Source organism: Grus americana, chromosome 20 (genome assembly GCF_028858705.1).
Source record: "Grus americana isolate bGruAme1 chromosome 20, bGruAme1.mat, whole genome shotgun sequence".
In the NCBI taxonomy this organism is placed as follows: domain Eukaryota; kingdom Metazoa; phylum Chordata; class Aves; order Gruiformes; family Gruidae; genus Grus; species Grus americana.
Window position 1 is genome coordinate 9,347,796 of NC_072871.1, and position 19,374 is coordinate 9,367,169.

General features: G+C 47.7%; 1 protein-coding gene across 1 annotated transcript in view; it reads right to left on the bottom strand.

The window, feature by feature from the left end:
• Window positions 1–19,374, bottom strand: part of LOC129215576 (carboxyl-terminal PDZ ligand of neuronal nitric oxide synthase protein-like) — a 37,898-nt gene that overhangs the window by 17,315 nt on the left and 1,209 nt on the right. The window contains exon 2 of the mRNA XM_054848975.1: window positions 16,344–16,415. Within this exon, the coding sequence (XP_054704950.1) occupies window positions 16,344–16,415 (72 nt within the window). The remainder of the gene's footprint in view (window positions 1–16,343; window positions 16,416–19,374) is intronic.

Below are 19,374 nucleotides of genomic sequence, written 5' to 3' on the forward strand. Positions count from 1 at the left end.
GCCAGCAGGATGGCACTTCAGCTGTGTTCAGCCAATTCCCAGCTTAGCTCACAACTGCAGCTCCAAAAGCAGCTTCTTGGAAGTTGCCTGTAAATGGAAAAGGGTGTGCAAGCTCAGCCCAGTCCTCTTAGGCCTGGCTCTGGCCATGTTTCAGCTTGCCGCAGAGGCACAGCATTTTCTGTCTCTCTTTAAGACCCTTTTCAGGGGGCAGAGGTTTCTGGAAGAGGCAACAGTGTGAATGCTGGGCATGTCTGGCCTGGCTGCCTCCTGCTAACTCCTGGTTTGGCTCTGGAGATGCTCTGGGGTGATGTGTGTGAGTGAAGCTATAACAGTGCTTTGGGTCTAAGGGGGGGGGGAAAATCCCTTAGGAAGCGGTGCCAAGTGCCACACTCCTGCCAGCGCTTTGGAAGCCACAGAGAAGTAGTTTGTGGATAACAGAGCAACCTGTGGATCCAGGCTCTCCAGCCACTCCTTCCCAGCAACAGCTTTAGGGCTCCAATTGTATTGAAATAAAGTACTGACAGGTTGCTTCAGCCCTGCAGCTTGCGTGCCCTCTATGTCCCCTTGCAGACACCCTGCCTGCTATTGTCCTAGACTTCTCCTGCCTGTCACCTTGGTGGAGTGGGAGCTCATGGAGAGACTGAGGTAAACAAGCCTCCAAGCACTGTTTTGGGAAAACTGTTCCTTTCAGGAAAGGAGCTGTACAGCTTAGCAAAGCAAGCCTGACAATCTTCTGCTTTCATAAATATTCAAAACCAGCCACACTGGGAGCTGACTAATCTGAAGACCTTCCCTGAACAGAGCTTTCCATGCTTCAAATTCTTTTGCAGACATGAATCCTGAGCTGTAGCTTTTCCCTGAGGTGGGCAGACATTAGCCAGAGTCCCATCATGGGGAAACTGAGGCTGGCTTGTTCATCAGGAGTTCACCTGGCAAGTCAAGGCAGAGCAGAGAGCTGAAATCAGGAGTTTCCAGCACCCACTCATGGTGAGGATTACGCATCCCCACTGCATGGCATGTGTGAACTTGTGATCCCCAGTGGGGCTGCAGTCCCCAAGGCCACCCAGCAATCACCTATGGAGTAGCTCTGGACCCTGATGTGCCATGTTCTCTCTGACTTTGAGAGCCTATTTACAGTTTAGGTGGATTTGGAGAGAAACACTAAACTGCCCTTTAGTGTAAGGATGGAGAAATGCAAGCAGGGACCCACTTGCATCAGTAGGACCTGAGGTCTGCTCCTCTGGAGCAAGGTGCAGGTAAGGATCTGCCTGATGTCCCCTGCTCAGGAGGGCTGGGAGCCATCAGTTGTACTGGGTGGCCTGAGAAACACAGGTTTCTAGGAGGGCTGCCCTAACTACCAACAGAGAGGGGGTTGCTGTGGGTTGTGCTTCAGTTTGGTCATTAAACCTTTGAGAACCTCTTTCCACCCCTTTGTTTGGCGGAGAAGCTGGGAAGGCTTGTACAGGGTGGCCAGTGGTGCTGCCTGACCTGCAGGTGCAGAGCGAGCAGGGGCTGTGAGGGTCCTGGCTCTGGCTGCAGCAGCTGGAGGTTGGTCAGATAAGGGGGAAGCATGGGAAAGAGCTGCCTTTTATCCAGGTCTCCTTTGCCTTCTGAGAGAATCCTGCTTTCTGAGGCCCTGCAAAGCATTCAGATGTGCATGTTAATACAGGCTTTCCTCTCCATACCCCTTCTCCCCATCTTCAACAGATCTTATCCTTGGGAGGTCTGACTGTTGGGAGTCTCAGGCAGCCTTTTAGGTGGAAAGATCAAGATATCCTTAAAGTGAGGTGATGAAGGCAAAGGATGTGGCTGGAATGAGTTTAGATGTTCCTCTGAGCCAGTCAAAAGGATGTGGAGCAGAGTGGCCAGAGTTACACCCATGGGGGAGAGCAGAGCTCCTGTAGGTGATGGGAGCTGGTGGGGAGACCAGCACTGGCTCTTTAATTAGTTTCTTCCACCTCTGCAAACAGGCAGCCTGTTCTGGAACAAAGCTTCTTTTAAAAAAGGGTGGGATAAAAGCAGCCTTTTCAAGACCTCCTCCCTGTTAGAGATACTGTGATACTGCTGAGCTCCATCCCAAGAGGCACAAGCAGCCTCACAGCCCGGCACAAGGTGACATCATCTGGCCTTTGGTGCCTCTCTGACAAAAGCACCATTGTGTGACTGTCACTTCCAGGAACCCCCTGCTGTCCCCAGGTTTAATAGGGAGCTTTCCCACACACAGCCCTTCAGTCCTTGACTTGCCAGGGCAGGCCAACCCCTGCTCACAGGGAAGCTGGGTCTTATTTTTCCCCTCTACCTCTATTCACTTTGCAGGAGAAAACAAATTACCTTTTCCATCTGCAGTGCTTTGGATGATTAATTAGTTTTAGTAATGAAGTACTGTCTTGGGACCCCACCCCTATGGAGCCTGCTGTACCAAGCACTGAGTGCACAGGAACATGAAAATGGTCCCTACCTCAAAGAGCTGCTAGGTTACTGCAGATAAAAAGTGCTAATTGCATTAGAAGCAGGTCAGATTCACCTGAAATAACCCTTAGAAGTGAAACTGCAATTATACACTCTGATACCTGCAACTAATTCAGTATTTCCCTATAAACATCAGTGTCAAGAGGCCCTGCAGAAAAGGTCTTGGTTTTGTACACATGATATTTCATATCCTAGTTGCCCTCCAGTCTGGTATGTAGGACAAGAGGCAAGTTAGGAGATTGATTTTTTTTTTTTAAACCTTGTTCATCTATGTTCAAACAACAAAGCTGAGAAGAGCAGGAGCCAGGACTCTGCGGCAGGCTCAGAGCTCCATGAAAAAGCCTCAGACCCCCTACACGGCTGTGGGAAGGTAACGCAGTGTTTTGTGCATTGGTTTCTCATCCACAAAGCAAGGATGTTCATTTTCTACTTCATTCATTCAGTTGTTCTGGTTACAGCCAGTGCTCTGCTAAGCGACAGCTACCCAGCACCAAGCCAGCAGAGCCAGGGCACCAGATACTGCTCATACAGAGATGTGAGCAGACAGCAACTGAGGATTTCTGCTGCTCACTCCAAAATCCCTACTGCACGTTTGGTCCCTTCCCATCCCTCCCCATGAGCCTGACAGGCCGCTAAGGCAGCGGCACATCAGCGAGCTGTACGAGCCTGGCGGCAGGTAAAATGCTCCTCACTTGCTTCTTGGTATCATGGCTAAGGTGTGCAGAGAGGGAAAAGAGGAGCTGATGCCCTCACAGAAGCAGGAGGGGGAGATGGGACGGGGTGGTTAACAGGACTGCTTTGCAAGTCTCTGCAAGCTAGTGTTTATTGCTTGGTTGGAGAGAATAAAAATTGAAAGCCAACGTTTAGTTCTTTTGTGGCTCTTCACAGGAGTGTTCGTAACAGTTGTTCTTCAGGGAGCAGAGCACCCATTCAGAGCTGGCAGGACCCACCATGGTGCAACTGTGTGGGTGGAGGGAGCAGCAGGGGTGCTCAATGAGAGCCCTTGCAGGGGCACAGGGAGAAATCCTCATCCCACTGCCATGCTGAGGTGCTGACAAAGGCAGGTGCCAGGATTTCAGGCCTCTAAATAATGTAACGCTTCCCTCCTCATTTATGTAATGATGCTATTTTAGTGTAGGTAGTCCAAGCAAAGGAGGACAGCAAACCGGAGGAAAGGCAGCCAGAGAGGCAGGCTGGGTGAGCCATGTACTGTGTGCAGGGATGGAGAGGAAGCATCAGTGCTCCCAGGGCTCTGTCCAAGCTGGTGAGGTTCAGATGTAGAAGGCAGAAAAGACCCATGTGTTCAAACCGGTAACTAAGTCAGGCCAGCCCCTGCTCCCAAGAGGGCCAGATGTGACCTACTGTGGTTCTTCACTTCCAGAAACCAGGTGGCTGCAGCTTCTTCCTCAAAGCTTCTGACTTCAGGATGCAGGGGAGGGTGATGCTGAGCATGGCCACCTGGGGCAAATGCTTATCTAAAGGAGGAGGAATCTAGCTTGCTTTTGAGAATTGAGAAGCTACATCTGCATGACTAACACCTGCTTTTGGTAAATGCTGCAGGGAGGGACCATCTCCTGGCTTCTAATGTGCTATCACACACCATATGCATCTTGAGTGCTGTCCTACAGCTCTGTCTTGTGGTTTCTCCCAGCCACCTACTAGGGAAATCAGCATTTTCTTTGCGTATCTACAGCAGAGGTAGGAAGCTGGACTTGGCACCTCTATCTTTGAGCAAGCAGAATTCAAGCTAGAATGAAGACTTGATCTCCATTTGCATTCAGAAACAGCACTTGATTACAAACTAGACCAGAATGAAAACGGGAGGGATGCTGAGCTGCCTAGCACACTGCTACGTGCAGACCAGGTTTCATGCACTGTTTGCTAGGTGCAATTAGGCTTTGTTCTCTTTCATGGCAGAGAGCTCTTTGCTAGCTCAAGCCCTGGGTGCAGCTGAACCCTTCTACTTCTCAGTGCCAGCGAGTTTCATGAACAGCCTTGCTAGGTACTGGTCTGAGACAGACAGGAACTGAAATAATCTGCTTTATTCCCAGGCAAGGAGACTTTTCTGTGTAGCTGTTAATACTATTGATCTCCAACAGTTCCACTTGAGAAAAAATTTCTTCCTGAAAGCCTGGTGATTTCTAGTCAGCCTCCAAGTGCTGCACAGAAAGGAGGGATCGGCATCTGAGAGCACCAATACAGCAATTCCATCTGGGAACAGGCCATTGAGCTTGGAGGGGGTCAGTCGCTGCAGGGCCACAGGGACTGTGTGTGCAAGGTCTGTTAGTAAAGACTTGGTGTGCAGTCCTGAAAGATCCTGCCTCCTTACTAAAACCAGCAGTCAGGTCTGATGTTTAGATGCAGCTATTAAAGGGATTTTTCTAAAGCACACAATTCCTAATGCCTGTTGACTTTAGAAGGAATCTTGGTTGTTCTGAACAACACACAGGGCACAAATGTCTTTTGACATCTGCCCAGGAGCTCTTGGATCATGCACGCTTCTGGAATACAGCAAAATAAAGACAGAAGGGAGCTCACCCTTCTCCTGCCAGGCTGCCCCTGGGCAGACATCAGTTGCACACAGGTATTACCCAGATGTGGAGACCTGAGCAGAGGCACAGCACAGCTGGCATGCTGCTTCTTGCTAAGTGCTCCTTGGTTAGAAGTTATTGAATGCTAATAAAATTGCCAACAGACCATGGTACCCCTTCTTTGTGGCAATCCTTAAATCTAAAGGAAGGTCTCTGGGTTCTCCTCGAATTGTCCATAAAATCTTACTCAGATTTGGAAAGAAGACTCTTACTATAAGAGCAAATTCAATGCTAATTGTGTTATTTCCAAAACTCTGGAATATTAAGCAGTTCAAGGACTCTGGTAGCCTCAGGGGAGCTACTGAGGTTAGTGAAACATGATGAGAGAAACAGCCTGAGTTTAGATAGTGGGAATTATGGATAAAGAGGGTTTTATGGTATCAGTATTTATTGTCACAGAGGTCTTATCAAAACTGTACCAGGGCATCACAGCCGAGTGCCAAGGCAGAGGCAAGCGGCCTGAGCTGGGCTTTCAGGCTGTTGGACAAGAGGCTACTGGAAGATTTTTTTTTTTGGTCAGTTTGCAGGCTTGTGGTGCTAGGCAGTATATGTGCCCAGGTCTTCTGGAGGCACACCAGGGTCCTCAGCTGGGTACATGGCTACTTCACAGACAGGTAAGTAAGGATGAAAGACTTGTTAGCCATAAAAGCAGCCACAAAGAGTGGGAGCCCACCCAGATGTGCCTTGTTCAATACAAATACAACTGTGACATGCTGTTGTCCCCCTGCTCAGCAGTGACTGGCAGCCTCCCCTTGGGGCTGATGCTCATTTCTACTTTCCTCCTGTCTGCTCTGCTCCCCAGTGCCAGTCCCAGTGTCCCTGGGCTAGCAGTGCTGTCAGCAGCTAGCTGTGAAGCTGTGGACATTAATGTGTCCTGCACTGCTCACCTACAGCTCAATGATTAACCACAAATGGTGTTCCCTGCCCACAGCTTGCAGCTTCCCCTGCCCGGGGCTTGGATGCAAGGAAGCGAGATCAAGGAGACCAGCGTTGCCCTGGGGGGCAACAACATGAAAAGAAGAAAATGTGCCTGGGCTGGAAGTTTAGACCCTGAAATCATTAACGCAGGAGCACAGGCTGCAGCAGGACCGAACTGGTCCATGATGGCTTGGAATCACTGAACCTTAGTGTTTTGTGAACCATGTACGGCTCTGCAGTAGGTACAGGGCACTCAGAGAGGTGTTAATGGCAGACACCAGCATTTGGGCTGGTTCTACCAAAGGGATGATGTGTCTGAAGAGTAACTGTGTGCCTTACACCCTCCTGGAGCTGGCTGTAAATGCCTAGTCCTCTGTCACACTGCATCTACTCTTAACATGTCTCACTGCTCTTCTGCCTGTGACAAAAATAATTTCTTTTTAGAAAGAAAACCCTGGACCACAGGGGGTTTGGTGGGATTCCTGGGGGTATGCTGGCTGTGCAGGCAGCAGGGTGATTTGGGGCCGTGACTGGCGATGCTCTCTGTGATGCAAGGGACCATGTCCTCCCCTCCAGCAGCCCCACCCTGGCAGTATCTCTGCAGCAGCAGAGTGACAGAAGGATGGAGGAAGGGGGAAGTGACTCAGGTGTCCTGAAAAGAGTCAGGCGATTGCCAATTAGTTCAAATAACCCATCTGGCCCAGGGAAAAGCCATTTAGAGAATGTCTGATCACTACTGCAGGAAAGAAAGAAAACCATTGTGTGATGCCTTTGAAAAATCCCTGCTCCCTCATCAAAGTATCCTTCCCTCCAGGGGCCCATTCAAGATTTTTATTCTGTAGATTTATCATAGAGTTATTTGGTAAAAACATGAAGTAGGTTGTCAAAGTATTATGTTAAGTAGCACCAATTCTGTTTACCTTCAGGCCTCATTTAGTACAGAGCAAAAGCAGAATGAAGAAAGCAAGTGTAGAACCAAGCCCTTGTTAGCAAATCTTGTTTTGCTAGGCAGAATTTTGCTTTGTGGTCGTGGCTCCTTAGGGTTCCCTCTCCTCAAGACACTGATCCATAAAGTACAAAGGACCCTTGCATCGGACAAAACAGAGAGCATCTACAAAGGCACCCACCACTGCAGCACTAGGTCTAACCTTCCTCCCGTGTCCAGTGCAGACACTTTTAACCTAAGAACCAGAGAGGCTGAGGTCAAAGCATGAAGCTGCACCACAGCTACAGGCTATTTTTTCCCTGCATGTAGATAGCTTCCCCCACGGACAGGTTTAAGTGTTTGTATTTTCATGGACCGGTCTGTTTTGTTCCTGAAAGGTGTCAACCTGCTCTGGTGGAAATCAACTCGTGCACTCACGTTAGCTGCACGAGGATGGTCTCTGCTCCACCAGCTTAGCACAAGTGCTCCTCACCATGGGCAGTCCCAACTTGTGTGTCCCTGTCCATGCAGTTGTCACTCAGATGAGGGCACCTCCTCATTAACAAGCTAATCCAAAGTGCTCGCTACCACTCTGGTTGCCATCTCAATTACATTTTTTCAGATGCCAATAAAGAAGCAGCTTTGAGTTGTGGCTGATTGTTCTACACCAGAATGTAATTTGAAAGCCATTATATTTCATCTTTGTAATACTCTACGACCAGTAACATAATTGTTGAAAAAGCTACTTTATTTTAAACTAGATAGAAGCTTTGCAGAGATCTCATACACTGATATTTTAGTGAGTGAAATCAAATGCTTCAGTAATATAATGATAATACTGTTAAACCCACTTTATTTTACAATTAAAAGGTACCTGCCTCATTGCCAAGATCCAGCATCAGACAAAAAGCTCTGTCTTGTTCTATTTAGTACTAACATTTTAATTTAGCTTTTATCTGTTTAACTGCTGCTTTTATTAGCCTTCAACTAAACTCCAATCCATCATGACTCTTATGCAAAACAATATTAATATGCCTGACTAGTTCCACCCCCTCGTTGGAGAAGCCATCCAGTTTCCAGCACTCTGAGGAAGGCATTAAAAGGTTGCTGTTGCTTAGAGATGACACATTTCACTGACTGATCCCTCCATCCATCTGTTATCAATCATACATAGCACACTCTCTGAACAGGGTATAAGACCTGAAGCATCTATAATCACCAGTCACCTCTCAAAAACCAGATCATAGTGTGTGGCTACTGAAAAAGCTCTAAGCTGTCTTCTGTGACAGTGGCCTGTATTCACGGCTACACCAGTCCCCACTCATTTCAGCTCAGAGTGTAAGTGGCAGAAGATAACTAATCATTATTCTGCAGCAAGAAGTCCTGACGTGATTTAGGGTTGGAGATGAGCAGGGTGGAAAACCGCAAGAGATGATAAGTCAGTGGAGCGGCTCTATGGCATGGTGAGACATCCCCAAGCAGTGAGCAGAAGGCTGGATCCTCATGTAATCTCAGAGGTGTTTATTCCTCTCCTCCCACTCAAGACATACAAGCAGAGCACAGTCAGTTCTCCACCATAGCCACACAATGCTGCCTAGAAACACTGCACATGACACCACTGCAGCATCTCATCAAGAGCTTCTTCCCTTTGCGATAATGTGAAGAGCAGAAACAGGATGAAACAAGCTTGGGTTAGTCTGAGATATGGCAGACTCAATTCTTCTAGAAAAGCAGCTTCCACATTTTTAAAGCCATTTCTTCAGCTTATGACAATTAATTTGTTATAAGGCTAGTAAAGCAGCACATGCAGGAAACACACTTGAACCTGCCAACGAGTACAGAACACATGTAGAGAGGCCTGAGGAGCTGCACCTGCATCACCCATTCTTCTAACCCTAGCCTTCCCCCTTCCTTGGGCATTCATGGCAAGGGACCTCTGGGAGATATAGTCCCACCTGGCATTTTGGCTAATTAGGGCTGTGGGGCATACTGGGAAAGGGGAGAGGCTATAAACCTCAGTGGGAGGGCAGGAAACTCTTCCTAGAGGTGGGTGTGGTGGCTGGGAGGCTGCAGCTCAGCCCATTGCAAGAAGGCCTGCAGCCTCAAGCTGTGGCTGCTCATTTTGCCTGGAGAAATGGATTCTTGCCAGAGCTCGCCTGCTTCCTCAGCATCCTGGCAGTGCCTGTGCTGCAGAAAGGTAAGACCTGTAATGTGGTTGTCATCTCCTAATGTAAGGTGGTTTCTTCTCTCAAGGGCACCTGTCGAGTCCATTATCATCTTAAAGACCTGCAAACAGGCTGTGGGAACCCAACTCTGCTGCCATTTGCAGTGTGGAACAGTAAAATGCTTTTCAGTAGAGCAGGGCGCTGAATAGTAGTAGCTTCAGTCCTGCCTGTCCTTGCTAAACCCACTGATCCTCTGGCACAGGAGAGGGCAGAGAATCTGTTAAGGAGGCTGGGGGAGGGTGAAGGCTCCAGTGAAGGAGTAATATGAAGGGATGCAAAATCCACTGTATCATGAAAATGGACTAATGTTTGTGTCTGGGCACACCAGAGACCCCTGTGGAGCTGCTGCCTAGATAGTAACTAGAGCATGCTGTTCTAAGGGCCTCTGTCTCCACACCTGGATCTCCTCCTCTCGGGTAGCAGGAGGTAAGAGGCTCCCTGGCATGGCTCAGGTAGGACCCTTGGAGAATGCTGCAGGACTCCTCTGCCTCCAGGGAAGCCCTGCCTGATCCCCATCCCTGTGCAGGAGACTCTGCTATAGCTGCAACAAATAGAGGAAAACAAACTAATGAGGCATTAGGGCTAAACTTAGCTGCAATTAACACTTAATTACCATCCTGAAAACACTTGCTGTATTTTGCTAGGGCCTGGAAAGGTAAAACCAATTAGCTTAATCTCGTGTGGTAGAAACCTTACACTGCCTCAGATGCTTGACATGGATGGGACCCTGGGAGTAACTGGTGTTGCTGAGACCCTGGAGCTGAGCTGCCCTGCAGACGGGTCAGGTAATGGGACACAGCCCTGCCTGGGGAAGAGAAGGGCTGTATGGCAAGGATGCCTTCAGCCAAGCCATCCCCTCTGCTCTTGATGCCCTCATGCCAAGCTCAGTTTTCTGAGCCTGCTTGTCTGCAAGACTGCTCTTCTGTGTGCCTGTAGCTTTGTTGTGTTGACTAGTATCTTCCCTTAATAAAGCAGATGGCAGGCAAGGTCGCAGGCAAAGGTATGTGGGCTGCTGGACAGGGGGACAGGAGTACAGAAAGACCCAGAGAGTAGGCAGAGGACAGAAAGCCATGCATGATGGCCTGTAAATCTCCTTCCGAGTCACTAGTGCAAGTTCCTTGGGTGTTTTTGCAGCAGACTTGCAGGCTGTTCTGAGGAGGATTGACTATAGTCTGATCACGTACTGCCTGCACGAGTCTTTCTTAGGCCTCTGCTCTGGAGAAGAGCCAAAACTAACACCTGACTTTCTGCAAAAGGTACCAGAGCAAGTTTGTACATGCCAATGTATGGTTGGTTTGGATACCTAAACCCACTGCTCTCTCCTGGAGGCTATAGGATCTAATGTGTCAGTGTAAGCAACCGTTGCACGGTTCTCCAGGGAAGCAGGGAAGGTATCCTAGAAAAAGATGCTCTCTTGGAGCATACTTTGGGGTGAGTACATAGTTCTTTTGCTTTGGGGAGAAGGAGGAAGAGAAACGTACAGGCTTGGGGAAGCTTGTCTCTCTAGTCTTCCTCTCATCTTCCCACACAGTCTGTATGCTTGTCAGTATAAATGTTGATTGGACCCATGACCACAGCATGGGACTATTCTTCTACAGTACTGTTCCTCACGTGATCTAGTGAATGTCACTATGTGATGACAATAATTATTTAAAAGCCTTGGGTGAACTGATATGGCCCAGCTCTCCTGTCTGTAAAGCATCTAGTAAATGAGACTTGGTTACCAACACTGAGCATTTCCCTACCACCACCGTGTACTATCAGCTGTGTCCTGAACTGGCTCAGGGTGCACTAGCAGTCTGGAGTAGACACGAGATGCTTGTGTTTTACACTCTAACCATGTAAAAACTGTCATGTTTTTCCTGCACCTTTCTGTAAATGAAAGGAAGGTGCATGGTATTCTGAGAACTAACGAAAGGTCCACGCCAGCAGTCTGAAGACTGTTGAAATATTTTAAGACACTAGGATTGTTTTCCTTCACAGCCCAGGGCTGTCATTAGCTGAGCACTTGGATGCTCTTCCAAAGAGGCTGAAAGGAAAAGCCCTTCAGGGGCTGCAGCAGAACAAACTTCCATCCAACAACAACAGATCCTGGCATGCAGCTACAGAGGTCTGTACCCAGGCAAGTGCTCCAACAGTTTGCACCTCCCCATTTGAGTCTGTGCTTCAGCTGCAGCAGACCAAATAACTTCACTATAGTGGGAGAGGCTGCAAAGCTAACCAAGAAATCCAGCAGCTGGGAGTTCAGCTTCTATCTTTTTTGAGTACTGATCACAACTCCAGCTCAGATTAACATGAAGCTGGCAGGAAAACTTAGCTCCAAGCATAATAACTCAGGAAGGGCTTATGGGCAGAATATATTGGAGGAATCTATGCAGTGGTTATCTTGGCAAACTTCTCTTCTGTAGTAAGGCGGCTGTCAGCCTGGGAAAAAGGAACTGTATTCTAGAAGAATCTTGTGAACAAGTCTATTAAACATCTCTACATCTGAAGTCTGCCACACAGTGATAAATTAAACTGAGGTGGCTGAAGGCATCACCCTGCCCTCTGCCAGCTATTCACTTGGTTCCTCTCCTTCTGTAGCAAAAGCAGATAAATGACATCCATATTTGCTCCTCAACCACTGCAATTTACAGCCTGGCATGGCTATAAGCGTGCCCAGCTATCAGGCTGGGAGCTGCTGGGGTGCAGGAGAAGCAGGTTCTGTGTGGCTATCCCTGCTGTCTCTGCTTCACAAGGACTGTAACTCTTACTCATTCTCATTTAAACTGATGTCATGTCACACTTCAACACTACCAGTTGATATCTGGCAGTCAATATGACCTACCGTGTGGTCAGATTGCACTTCCTCACTAGAATACCATGTGGAGAAATTGCACAGTGTTGAGGCTCTGCTTAAGAGCATGGATGCAGCAAGAATGATGATGATGATAAGAGGGAGGCTGAAGGGAGAACTTGGTTCTCATGCCAAGGAGAAATCAGGCATTTCTGATGTATCATATGTCAAGATTTATAAATGCTTCGGCTCTTCTGGCACATTGGCCTCTGGGGAAAAAGACTTCTCAATTGAATTAAGTCTAAGAAATGTGGAAGTAACAGAAGAAACACATTAGTCTGGATGCCTGCCTCCTGTTTGTTCCTTCTGGTTCTTGAATGGGCGCAGCACCAGTTGGCTGTTCCCTTATGAAATGATTAAATAATCCAACATCTGGCTCCTTTCTGAGCATTAATACCTGCTTAAGTCCAAGCTAGACCTTCCAAACAGACCTGAAGTTTCTAGGCTTCATAGAATCTTAAGTGCAAATTCCAGGGAAACTGATTCTGTGCCTTAAAGGTAATTAAATGGAGCGACTTGGGGAATTGCTGGCAGCCGGCTGTCTGTGGGGATGACAAGCTTTGACACTTACTCCTACCATGTCCTTGTACAACTTGCCACTCAAAATAGCAGTACTTTACTAGGGCTGCTTGACTGGCTGTGAATTGCTGGACTGAGAGTAGCATTGCTCTAGGTAGGTAACAGCTGGCTGTTTCTCCTCTTGTCAGTGTTAGCTCTGGGGAATGTATGCAGGACATGTTGTGATGTTAACCCTTCACACAAAGCCATCCATTCCATGGTGTCCCAGGGCAAGATTTCCCAAGCAACCTCAGAAGTGTCAAGGAAATGTTTTGCATTTTACAAAACTCATCTTTACCCCAGGCCTGTACCCATAAGCATCTTTGGCAAAGATTTCCTGTTACTCTTTTGGTGTTGTGTGGGCTCCACAACATCTTTCCTCTTAACTTCAGTGAGAGCCTTAACCTGGCTGGGGGAGAACTTGGATATTTAGTCGTTCACTAACAGGCAGCCAGGAGTAGTGTGTCTAGGGAAAGGGGGACTCTGCTGAATTGGGGAGCTATTTGGGTCCTTGAGGAGGACTTCCACATTCTTTGTATTAGCTGCCACTTGACTTCTGCATGAAGAAAAATCTTGTGTTGTACATAAGCTCCCTAGAGTGCTGAGGAGGCTCAAATACCTGCAGATGAATCCACTTCAGCAGAAAGCCAGCTCCACCAGAATGCTGACTCCAAATGCAGGAGCTTGAGCGGGTGCTGCCAGACACCCAGACCTGGATGGCCCTCAGGCAGAAAGAGACAACCGATGTGGCATGCTGCTTCTCCCTGGGAGGTGGAGGAACGCCTGCCTGCGCTGGGTGCGTGGAGCAGCACAATGAATTGGACTCCCATAAACAGCAACCTGATGTGCCTGTCAGAGCACTGCGTACTTATTCAAGTAGCAAACTAATTTCATCACCTCCCTAGCCAGGGCAAGAGGAGGTGGAGGGATTAGTTTGAACTTTGACAATCATGTAATAATATGGCAGCTGTATGCAGCTAATAATCCACTGGAAGGATTAGCAAACTTAAAGTTGTCTAGCTCTGCATAATGGGAAGCTAAGAACAGCAGCTTCCCTGTTGTACCTATTGCATTTGCATTCCCTTCAGTGGAAGCACAGAACATGACGAGACAAGGTTTTCCAGTCTGTTATGAAATGGGAATCTAATGTGTGACTAATGGAGTGTTGCTAGCAATTCCACAGGCATTCATTCAGACAGGAATATGGATTTAAGCTTTACTGTGAGAGTGCATCTAAAACACCTACTGCAAAAGAGCAGATTGCAATTTCAGTGGGCTAATGTTAAAATGTGTCATTTGAGGCTCTCTGGAAGTAATGTCCCATAGCCTGTGTGCTCTGCAGGTCCTGAAGTCTGCAGACTTCTCCGCTAATGCACAGAGAATATCACTGAACTCCTCCCAGGTTCCCTGGCATAATTCATGTGCAACTTGCGAGAGAGCCCAACGCAAAACAGAGGACAGTAAGATGCCAAGGAGTAGACTTGGCAACTGGAGTTGCTACATTCCTTACCACCCTCTCTCTCCCCATGCTCTAAGGAAAACTTTGAGTGCTAGGTAGCTCAAGGTTTTTTCCCTGGGGCAAGTGCTTTTAGTCACAGACTGGAGACCAGAATCAGATGTAGTAGTAGAAGGCAGTTTCAGAGCTTCTATCAATTTACTAATGAATAACTAGAGTCAGCAGCTCTGTCAGAGCCTGGAAAAATACAGGGCTGGGACTCTTCATCCTCCTCCCTGGTGCATTTCTGGAGTGGCAGAAGCAATGAGTAAGACCCTGCCTGTGCTTTGGGCTGCCCTGGTGCTCAGCTGGCTCCGTCACCAACTGCTCGAGTGATGGCTCACGCTGCCTCCTCCCATGTCACAGGGCACAGAGAGCAGCATAGGAAGTGTTGTGCTAGGGCTTGTACCGTGCCACTTCTCTCTTCCGCTCCAGTAGAGAATTCCAGTGGAATACTGGAGTGCACAGAGGATGAAAGCTTCAGCACAATGTGCCCCTGTGCCAACACTTGGCAGGGCTGCAGGACCTTTCTCGCTCTTGCAGTGCAAACAGGCACTACCACTCACAATAAGATGGTAGCAAAATACTAGTTTCCACAAATAGCTTCTTCCAGTGTTTCCTCCCAGTTGCAACTGGTGCTGCTGAGAGTCCATGGGAAAAAGCTCTGGAATAGACAAGGCCTCTGCATGCAAATGAACATTACATAAATAACCCCATCTTCTCTCAGTTCCTAGGTTGTGTACTCTATGCACTAGAATTCTCTTCAAAGACCTCCCAGTTCACTCTTTATGCTCTAATTAAGGATCAGTGCCAATTAACTATCTTCAATAGAGGAGCATCTTCCGCTCAGCAGCCAGGAAGTGTCTGAATGAGATCCTGCTGTACAATACGCACATGAAAAGGGAAGCCCTCCCTTTTTGGAAAGGGCTTCCAAGACTTAAAAACCCAGTATAGAATACAGGATGCCTACTTTAAAAATATTGTGTGATAAGATTAACTGATGGCATCCATGAATGCAGAGTGGTTTCTTATATGCTTCACGTAACACTCAAGCATGTTATTGCACTGCCAAGACTCTGAGCTAGATACTATCATGGCAATAGCAGGTGTGAAAACAGAATGCAACACTTTCCAGAAACTGATATTAAAATACTGTCTGCTTTTTCTTGCAAGGGTGTTATCCAGTCAAAGATCAGTGGAAGCACAGTGCCAAATCTGATGCTAAACATTGATTCAGATCAAAACTTAGCAATAGTTATGCCAGCATCTAAACCGCCCCAGCAGGGCTCACCCATTGTGTTTGCTTCCTATAGATGTTCACCTGTTCCATAAATAACCAGGCAATTTAGATTGCTGCTGGACTGTGTTCTGAGCAAGAGCTGTACTAATAGTCTGAGCAGGCAAAGGCAGGGGAATGTCATTTCTGAGCTTGGCTGGAGATGAATACATCAGCTCCCCAGCCAGTTACAGCCGAAGTTTAAAAAGCGCTATTCTAAATGAAAATTAGATGGTTAAACACTGTGGGGGGAGAGGGCAAATAGCATAATCCCTTCAAAGCTTTAAATGCAAGATTCTCAAACCTGCTTCAGCTTATGTGAGACATATGAACAGCCTCAGAATTAAGACCCCTGCAAAACTTCAGCCAGGCACAACAGCTGTGCTGCCTTTTGGGGTAGATACACTTGAACTGGTTATACACGAAGCAGATGTAAGCTAGCCACCCTGCTAATCATAGCTAAGCCTGCTGACCATTCACAGGCTGTTCTGAAGAGTCAAGGGCTAGAGGAGGAAGAGCACAGACTTGATAATGAGAACCGGGAACTATAAAACTGTATTGGAGGATGGGGGAAAGCAGCAAATTATTCCACGAGCAGCAGAATCCACAAAGTCTAGTCTGATGGGATTTACATCCATAACATCTGCCAGGCCACTGATATTTCAATATAGAATAATATATTTGGAACGGTCAATGAATAAGAGTGCTTTTGTGGAGCAGATTGTGTACATCTCATTTTTCACATACACAGAAACCCAAACAGGCTAAGTCAGTGTCTCGGGTTCAAGGAGAATCCCCATACCTGCTCAGCAGAAACTAGGGATTTAGGCTTGAGTTTTGTTAACTGATCCGTTTGCAAAGAGCAGGGGATGGGTCTATCCTAATATGCCTTTGGAATTTCTGGAGAAGCTTGTTACAATCCCGATTGTGCTGAGATTTGAGCTTCAGATTGGAAGGGTGGGAGGGAATGCAGAACAGTGCACTGCAACCAAGTCACTCAGCTGAATGTAACCTTTTATTTCATGTGAGGTTCAGCTCTTTTGAACTTACCCGAATCCTTCTCATGGCTGCCACAATCTCCACGCGGCTGTTGGGCCTGGGTACGTCCAAGCTACCGATGTACTGAAAGACAGAACAGTGAGATGTCTGTACAGTAATATACAAGCTAATGGTGTAGGCTTCTTCAAAACAAACAGCATCTCTCATTAATTTTGTCCCTGCTTAGTTACTCTTTTGACCCAGGACATGATAGGAATATATCGTGGATATTATCAAAGTCAGGGAGAAGTTAATGGATTTCTAATGTTGGGTGTGACTCTCTGACTTCATTCAGATTCTGGATGTGCCTCTACCAGTGCTTTGCAGAGCAGTGTCTCTTGCTAATCAAGTCACAGTCCTGTGGGTCTGAAAATGGGACTCTACATCCTTTGTCATTCCTCACTACACCCACTTTTAAAAGACTCAAAGCTAAAAGCATATAAGAGTTGGAAAGTTGCCAGGATGTGTAACAACTAGCTTTCCTGGAAAAGGCTCATAATTCCAGCCTAACTTTTCCGTCTGCACCGTCCTCCCTCTGGACACCACTGTCCCTGCTTGGTTGGACCAGCTCAGCTGTCTGCAGAATCCTGGTAAACTTGCTCAAACCTGGTCCTACCCCAGCTCTTTTTAACTATGCTTACAGGAGCTGCAGTCCTGCACAAGCTGTCTGGCTGAGCTTGCACCAATGTCACAGCGGCTGCCCTTGTCATCCAGTGCCTGGAGTTAAGTGTGACCATCAGTCCTAGCAGGGCTGCAGAGCCCCTCACTCGGGGGCTGAGATGCAGGCAGATGGTGGGTTCCCAGCACCTCTGCCTCTACCACTTCACCACACCTACAGCTTTCTGCAAGTTGGTTGCCTGTTCTCTCATGCAGTGTCAGTGTGCTGCTGATGCTGTGCAGGTTGTTAAGGAAGACCTGCAGGCAGACAGCTTTCTGCAGCTGGCGGCTTTCCCTCCCCTGTGCTGTCTGTACTCTCCCCTTATGCTGGGTTGTAACGCTTGTGTACCAAAGCAGACTCTGGTTGTGCACCTGCTGCTGCAGCACAGTGGTACCTGTGACAGCACACATGGCGCAGATGCACAGGAGTGCTGCCTGCACTGCTGCCAAGCAGGGGAGGCACAGAGCTGCCAGCTCAGCCTTGGGAATGAGGAAAACATGCCATGTCCTGGACAGTCACCTCATGTGTGGAGTAAAAAGCCATTACTGTTGTAAAGCGGTGTGGCTCACAGCTCTGAGGAAAGACTTACACATCAAGGGCATGTTGGTGAGGGCAAGAAAAATGCCATCAGAGTGAGAGGGTGTGTGGCTCGATGAGAAATGCCAGCATCCTGCCAGCATGGGCTGGTGCTGGGTGTGGTCCTGTGGCTCTGCAGCTGAGGGAAGGGTGCTGGACTTGGTGCTGGCAGGGTCCCAGTGGGGTCTGTCAGCTCCCTGGCTGTAACACAGCCTGTCTCTGCATGGCTGTCACAAGCAGGTTATTGGAGGGCAGTTTACAAAGTTTAGTCCCCCTCTCAAAGCAGTTGGTTCATGGATCGAGTCCGAGTGTGCGGTTTCAAGTTGTGGGTTGTTTGTTGTTTTTTCCAGAACTTGTTCCCCAGTGGAGAGGGGGCAGCTAGTCAGGAGACCCTTGCAAACATCCAGGGTGATAATATACATGTCAACAGAGACAAAATACTTCATGAAGAGCAGCCCCCTAGCTATTGCTGTTACTGACAGTTCTGGTTTTATTTCTCTACTGTAACGCTTACAGCTTGCGATGGGTTTTATCTTGAAAAACTTCTACTTAATGGGCTTTCAGAGATGAGTTCTCCTGGCTCAGTATTTACTGCTCTTTCATCTGCCTTGAAATAAACACCGCAAACAATCTTGAAAGGTCATCTGGCTTTTCTGATGCTTCTGTAAATGCCTTTGCAAAATGGCATTTTTAAAAGCAGTTAAGTTCAGTTATAGCCTTTGGTAAGCCACAGGAGAGTCAAACCACTCAGACCATGAGAGCTGGAGGGCAGCAGGGAAGGGAGCAACAGAGCTAAGATTTCTCTCTGCCCTGGTGGTGAGGGCGTATCTGTATCGCTCCAGATCGGTGGTGTCTTTGGTTTGCAGGCATCTCTTTCCCTGCTCTGAGGTGGCTGTCAGTGCAGTCATAGGTAATCCAGATCAGTTCAGTGCAGCCGGCTGGCCTTTTGTCTGTGAACAACAGAGCTGCAGTGGAACAGGCCACACTACCAAAAGTAAATTGATGGTGGGGGCAGAAGGAGAGCTGGTGAGTGCTGAGCCCAAAAAGATTCTCCCAGACTGCCTGCTCTGGCCTTGCCGCAGAGTTTGGGTACTCGAGCAGAGCCCTGCCAGCTCACAAAGCTCTGCACCAACAGCCACCTTCCCATGAGCAGCTCCCAGTACTGACCTCCTGAAGTTTGTCCCTGAAGATTATAGGGCAAGTAAGACAGTTTGGTATGCAGAGATTAGAGATTAAACATAGTCAGTAGGATTGCCTGGTGCGAGATACCTGGCAGCTAGTGACAGCCTTGTCATTGTCAGAGCTGCAGCTGACTGATGTGCCCACAATGAGCATCCTAATTGGAGAGACTTCAGAGCAGAACTGAGCAAAGCATGTTACTAAGGTAATGCACACCCCATCTTAGACCCACACATCTTACACTGCCTTATCCACTCTCTGACTAGCTCTGGATGCCTGAAGCTGTCAATCTGATGAAGCCCATTTCACTTGGTTAAAGGTGCAGTTGCTTCACATCTTTTAAAATTCAAAATAAGGATTTTCCTTCTCCTCAGCACAGTCTGTGGCAGAGCAAATGTTAATTTAAAAAAAAATAAAAAAAATTGTTTTTCTTCCCTAAGGAAGGGAGATTTTTAAAATACATTATCAACTGTCTATTCAGATTCATCCTACATCCTGCTTAAATCTTAACAGCTCTTCTAGCAGGAAAACCAAAATGCACAAAATCCACATTTCAAAGCTTTTTTTGAATATATATGCCCCTTCTTTCCAGCTCAGGAGACAGCAGGCGTGAATTCCATTTCTAATCTG